At 36.4% G+C, this 6,630-nt stretch overlaps 1 protein-coding gene across 3 annotated transcripts; it reads right to left on the bottom strand.

Moving 5' to 3' along the window:
- Positions 1–1,779: 1,779 nt before the first annotated feature.
- On the bottom strand, positions 1,780–4,264 carry LOC143554901 (inositol 3-kinase-like). 3 transcript variants are annotated; one of them, XM_077044564.1, is made up of 3 exons: positions 3,207–4,264; positions 2,184–2,379; positions 1,780–2,111 (listed from the first exon to the last, which is right to left on the bottom strand). In XM_077044564.1, the coding sequence occupies exons 1-2, from the start codon at positions 4,068–4,070 to the stop codon at positions 2,230–2,232; spliced, it is 1,014 nt and encodes a 337-aa protein (XP_076900679.1). In that variant the 5' UTR covers positions 4,071–4,264; the 3' UTR covers positions 1,780–2,111; positions 2,184–2,229. The 3 variants fall into 3 exon arrangements, with proteins under 3 accessions (XP_076900679.1, XP_076900678.1, XP_076900677.1); XM_077044563.1 differs by having other exon boundaries at positions 1,780–2,124; positions 2,197–2,379; XM_077044562.1 differs by having other exon boundaries at positions 1,780–2,379; positions 3,207–4,263.
- Between the last annotated feature and the right edge of the window lie 2,366 nt (positions 4,265–6,630).

The following is a 6,630-nucleotide window of genomic DNA, read 5'->3' as shown; positions in this document are numbered from 1 at the left end:
ATAAAAATATCCATTATTCCATCATACTCTTTTTTTTTAATTTTATGAGTAATCTAATAAGCACAAGATCAATCACACAAAAATAAATAAAAATCATAGGTTCATGATTAAACCCGTTTGAATGCTTAAGCATATATAGCTATCATTCAACAAGGTTGGATTGCAACCTTTTATTTCGATACTTATTAATTTATTATAAATATTTGATTGGTGGAATGGCATATCAACCTACACCAACATGTCAAGAATAATAACCGTCTAACAATTAACACAACCAATAAAAGCACATAAATAAATACGAACTCATTTGTAATAATTTAGAAATACTGTATGTTGAATGTATATATCAACATCAGAGCTAAACAAATGACTAAACCGTAGTCCCGGTTATAATCACCAAGAAATGAACTAGCAGTTATAGAAATGAAAATTCAATCAATTGTTGTCGTCCTCTCAGAAAACCTTCTATCTACCATTGCACATTCACAAGTTACACCGCCGCGATAACCCTTCTCTAAATTACCGATCGACCTTTGTTTTAATTTCCTCGTGACCTCATTTGGCTGCCTTAACCATTAAGTAAAGCCTAAACTGATTATTCAAAATAAGCTAAGCCACAAAATGTATAAAGCCACGAGCCCATCACTTTAATATGGGTTGTTGTCCAATTTATATCCCCATGTTTTGTTGCGAGAACTGACCGCCAAAACAAAAGGTCAAAATACATTAGTCCTCTTAATTCTTATTATATATTTTCAGTGTAACTAATTGACTTTAGTTTGAAAATGGACTTCCAACATTTTCATGTTTTTTTTAACGGTGAGTTTCGCAGTTAAGATATATCATACTCCTTGGATGTAACAAATTATTTATTATCAATCCTGTTTTAACTGTTTTTAACGATAATGACCAAAATAACCCTTTTTGACAACCATATTCTACCAAAAATACCCAAAATGTCACTTTTTAAACTATCGAGTCCAACAAATTAAACTGACATCCGAGGGATCTATCTGACATCCTTTCGTTTTTAAATCAACCACATTTAGATACGTATACACTTAAACGGTCGGCCATGGATCTATGCCGTCGGACTTCATATTTATTATGCCGGGCCTCCTATCTATTCTGTTGGGCTTTATTTTCGTATGTAATATTATTTCGTTGGGCCCGATAGAATAGATGTGAAGCCTGACGGAATAGATCAATGGCTAACCGTTTAAGTGTATGCATGTCTAGATGTTGGGTCAAAAAACTGAAGGGTGTTAGATAGATTCATCGGATGTCATTTCTAATATGTTGAATCCAACAGTTTAGAAAGTGATCGTCTTGGGTATTTTTGGTTTAGAAGGATTGGTAAGGGATTGTTGTTGGTAAAGAGGGTCATTTTGGTCATTATCCCCTAATTTCATATTGTAACCTTTTAAAAAGTAAATACTAATTAAAAAAAACAACAGTTCATAAATAGTATATTTTATAGTTATGGACTATACCCAAATTTGCATTGCTCCTTACCTATCTATAGTTACAACTTACAAGTATGATCTCTTAATAGTATGTTACATTGTTAGTGATGATGCATGATTATCTCCTTACTTGAATGCAGATTTTAATATCTTTTATAATTTGTTTAAAACTCAAGATCTTTATTAAGTATAGATAAAGCTATTAAGTTTATGGTTCATTTGTTTAAGTTCACTGAAATAAAACATAGTTCTTAAAACTTCGATTCAATTTATCGTCTTTTGATTAATCATGAGTCTCTTAAGTCATTAATCGTTTCCCAAAACCGCATAAGTTACCATTGTTGTCATCATAAGCATTATACTCAGTCATGAACTGTTATGATGATGGAATAATGATTGTAGTCCAAATTCTATTATAGCAACACGCCAACCTTTCCAAGTTGTGTGCTAGCAACATCAATTAACCATCAAAGTATCAGCATGTTTGGCCGATGACAGTACATAGGGACACGAATACACCATCGATCAACCACGAAAGAACATACGATATTTTGTTGCGTGACACAACTAAAAGATTACATAACCATAAAACGGTCTGCAATCGACTCAACGCTTCCTTATTCATAACTACAATTCTATCTTAAAACACATATTGATACTAAAGGGGTTGGGAGTGTCAAGGTTTAGCATCAATCGACTTAATCGGCTCTTCATATACACTATCTTTAACAAACATCTGGTGATTTGTATCAACAACTTCATCTCATACATTTGGAGAAACCGTACGCGTTAGTAATCTAGCAGCACCTAGTGATGCAACAAACTGGTCATGTCCACTCAGCTTTGTGAACCTTGATTTGCCATCGTGTTCGTCACACTGTATCTTCCTCAACCGCATCTCTTCCTTCACTTTCTACAACAAATCAAAAGGTAAAATGAATATAAAATTATGTTCCAAGTTATCATAGTTAGAAAAATTAATGTGTTATGTATGAAAAACTCGCAGCATTTGACCAAATATGTTAGAAAACAAAATATAAACACATAACCTTAACCTTGTATAAACTCCGGGTTTATACAATGTCTGGGTTTTACCAACTCACTAGCACAACACTGGGGACTGCACACTCGGATTTTACCAACCGAATAATGTCGTTTTAAATATTTAGATTTTTTATATGTCAATTTGACGAATTTATTTATTTTGGATTTTAACGATTGGGTTTTACCAACGTTGGTTATACCGTAACTGAAACTGACCGAATTCGAGTCGACTCGCTATCGTAAAGCTCGGGTTTTCCAACGCACGGGTTTTACCGACTCACCCGCAACACCGGGGACCACAATGCTTGTGTTTTACTGACCAAATAAACGTCATTTTAAAATTTTTGTTTTTATATATTACTTTTGACGAATTTATTTGTCTGGGTTTCAACGAAAGGATTTTATCAACGTTGTTTATACCATAATAAACGTAACCGATACTGATCAAATGCGTGTTGACTCGCTATCGTAACAGTCGGGTTTTACCAACCAACTGTCCTGGTGCAACGCGCCGGGTAAGATTCTAGTTAACTAATAAATAATAAACAAGTTGAGCTCGAGCTTGAAACAAGCCAAGATTGAGCTTAGTTGATCTCAGGCTCGGGCTCGTCTCGTTTGCACCCCTAGTCCAAAATCTTGCACTAAATCTAAACACAATTCATGCACATTCTTGTTTTTACACAATTACGAACCAACCTGCATTAACCTCGAATCAAACTCCGGCAAACCGATTTGCCCAACCGTCAACGACCCAAAGAAGTTCCCAACCAACGCCGCATCCGGAACCGCAAGCCCTTGAACCAACCCCGCAACCAACCCTCCCAAAAAACTATCACCCGCCCCCGTCGGGTCAACCTGCACGGTCGAAAACGGGTCCACCTGGACCTCCCCATCCTTCCAATACACAGTACACCCGTCTTTCCCACCCGTCACCACCACACAACAATCTTTCCTCACCTCATCCACATCCACATACAGCGACTCCTCCGCCGAAGCCTTCAAGAACCCGATCCGATGAACCAAATGCGCAAACCCGGTTTCCTTCAAATTCACAAGCTTCACCGTCCCATCGATTTCATCAAACTCACGAACCAAAGCTTGAATATCCACCAACACGACGTCGCATATGTCCAGCATCTTTTCCAACGTTTCAGGCAATATCTCACCGGCGATTCCAACGGCCATACCGAAGCTGAAATGGGTTTCGTCGGGTAGGTCCGATGGGGTAATCGGGTCGCAGGATTCGACCCGTTTGAGGATCCGATCTTCCCGACGGATCTCCGACGGGTCGGAGATGAAGTACGCGTGGAAGACGGTGGTTTTATGCGACGGTGATGGAATTGGTGGGTGGGTTATGTTGGTGGTGTAGATGAAATCGGTGCCGGTTTTGGAGATGTAATCGGAATGGATGGTGAGGGCGTCGAGTACGGCGGAGATGAAGGCGACGGCGCCGCCGAGGGTGTGGGCGAGAACGACGTCGTCTTTGAATAAGACGTCGTGGCAGTAGTTACCGACGATTAACCCATGAGGGTTTGGGTTTTGATTTGGATTTGCACCCATTGATGATTAGGGTTTGTGGTGGTGGGTGTTCATGAGTAGTACATATTATTATTAATATTAATAATATTATTATTAATGAATTTGGAATGTGGAGGAGATGACGCTTGGAAGGTGGTGACGGTGAGGTGGCGGAGGTGGTGGCTGATCAATGGTGGTTGATTCAATTGCATAGGAGTGCGGGTTGGTTAGCTAAGTTAGCTAATATTTGTTCTTTCCTTTTCTTTTTAAGGTTTGGTAACTGGATTAGCTCGGAATGGTATCGGTATCAACCTGTACTCATCCCAAAAATTCAAGATATATAGTAGTGGTACGGTATTGGTATTTGTGCAAATTTCGAGAAATAATTGGTACCATATAAAAATTAAAAACTTGGTATTGATTCGATACTGACGGTACCGAATTTGATACCGGTATCGAAAACGCTCGTCCCTATTATGTAACATGTTTTAAATTGTTAAGGTTTGGTATGAGAACATGATAGTTTGGTTTAAACAAATTTAATGATAACAACTAACAAGGTTAAGGTTATGTGTTTATATTTGGTGCTTACGTTGTTTGTTTACGCAGTTGAATATGATATATTAAGAATCGTATGATTTGTAACGTCTTTTGATCTGAACGGTTTCCTATATATATGAAGCTGATCATTTCTATCACCGTATCAGAATATTTTTGCTTCTAACTTCTAGCAATTATCATTCATTTTTTATGTGGACTTCTAGAAATCTCTGTCATGTAGTTTGACAAAGAAATTTTGAGTCATGGATTCAGGACCCTTTTTACATGTAAGACTTATTACTCATGAAATTTTGAATCCTCAATTTGGTCAATCAGTTGTAGAAGCTTTTACTCGAGGGGGTGCTTGTGGATTAGTGAATATCGCTTGTTCTGGTGTGTTATCAGTGGTTGTATGCAATCGGTTTACGACTAATGACGATTTTTATAGTTTGGTTTAAAGATATTTAATGATAAGAAGGTTATGTGTATATATTTGGTTTTTTACATTGTTTACATAACTGAATAGTATATACCGGAACTCGTGTGATTTGTAACGTCTTTTGATCTAAACGACTTCCTATTTAACTGAATAGTATATTGAAAACTCGTTCGAAAAGCTAAGTTGATTTATGCATTATATGTAATTAGTAAAATCTAAACAAAATTCATTCAAGCTAGTTTATTAGTGTATTTAACAGAAAGTCTAAAACAAAATACAAAAGTGATCACTTGATTCAAACAAATTTTAATTAGTCTTTCAAAGCACAATTCATTTTTTTTATTAACATTTGTCTTCAATCTTCATTCAGTCATCATTTATTCGTTATTACCTTGTATGAGCCTTTTGAACTTGCTCAATAGTGTCTAATGACCTTCTAAGTTCTAACCTATCAAATATCATGAATGCAATTCAATCTTCAAAAACTGATGCCGAAAATAGTAGCAAATTCTTAGCTTGAAAAACACATTGCTGGTAAAGAAACCTTCAAGAAAACAATAGTAAAGGTATACAATTTTAGTAAACTTGCACATCGAACAAAAAATGAATGGGTTAAACCGGTTATGTTTGGGTTGACACGTGTTTTACAATTTATGGATACGGGTTGGGTACAAATTCATTTTGAGATTAAAATATAAAAACAGTAAATAAACCCTAAACCACTAAATTCCAACACTAATCCACTAAATGACCAACATAATTGTTTTACAATTAACCACATAAAAGTCACCTTTAGCGACTGCAAATTGATTGAGTTGTTTTGATTTTCAAGTGCATTGGCAGAAATATAAATGATGAAAGCACGAGATTCAAAGGGATGCTAATTTTCCCATTACATTCATGGAAAACATTTCTACAGAACATGGGGCAGCAGGGTTGTCCGCAATTGGCCTTCCGGTTCAAGTTCGTGGATGGTTAAAGCTTGAGATCTTAAAGTCTCATGTTCGAAACCTGACTTAAGGGTTTTGTCACAGTGGTGCGTTTCGTGTTCTTGGATGAGTCAAGCCTGGAGCGTCAAATTCAGCATGAATGGTTGACATCTCGTCTCAAAAAGGCTTTATATGTATTAGATGATGGTTTCAAACAGTGTTCAAAAGAAAAGGAAAAGAAAGAAGCAAGGGTTGTCTATATGGTTTCAACTTTCAGCCCAAAGTTGTAGAAACTTGAGAGAGATAGATGAATAGGTTTTTAAGCCATTTACTTTATCTTAAGTTTAAGAATGTTAATCTTGTTTATATATTCTTTGTGTAACTCAGGATGTAAAGTATGTAAGTCAGTAATTAGTTTAAGGATCAGAGATGAAAAAACCGGTTTATAGAGGTTTAAGTGAATGTTAAATAATTCACTCTACGTCCTTTATTCGATTCTCCTAATCGGGATTTGAACCACTAACAACGTTTCTCTTGGACAGAAGAGATTACCGATACGTCTCACTAGGCCATGGTAGTGATCACATTTGTCCACACACTATATCAAGATAGCATATCTTTACACTTACAAACATTTACTGTATGTCAAGATAGTCAAGCCGCATGACGCTATGTTAAGATAGTGTTCAAATAT

The sequence above is a fragment of the Bidens hawaiensis genome, unplaced genomic scaffold (assembly GCF_021521415.1).
Source record: "Bidens hawaiensis isolate Kalapana, Puna unplaced genomic scaffold, B.hawaiensis_p1.1 tig00017861_1, whole genome shotgun sequence".
Classification (NCBI taxonomy): domain Eukaryota; kingdom Viridiplantae; phylum Streptophyta; class Magnoliopsida; order Asterales; family Asteraceae; genus Bidens; species Bidens hawaiensis.
The sequence above is the reverse complement of the archived record's forward strand: the minus strand, read 5'-3'. Positions and strand labels throughout refer to the sequence as shown.

What these genes read in the sequence shown, in the direction of transcription:
- LOC143554901 (XM_077044564.1), bottom strand. Translation starts at nt 4,070, where the DNA reads ATGGGTGCAAATCCAAATCAAAACCCAAACCCTCATGGGTTAATCGTC. An exon ending in TTGATTCGAGGTTAATGCAG is followed by an intron (nt 2,380 to 3,206) that starts GTTGGTTCGTAA and finishes GATTTGTTGTAG; the next exon opens with AAAGTGAAGGAAGAGATGCG.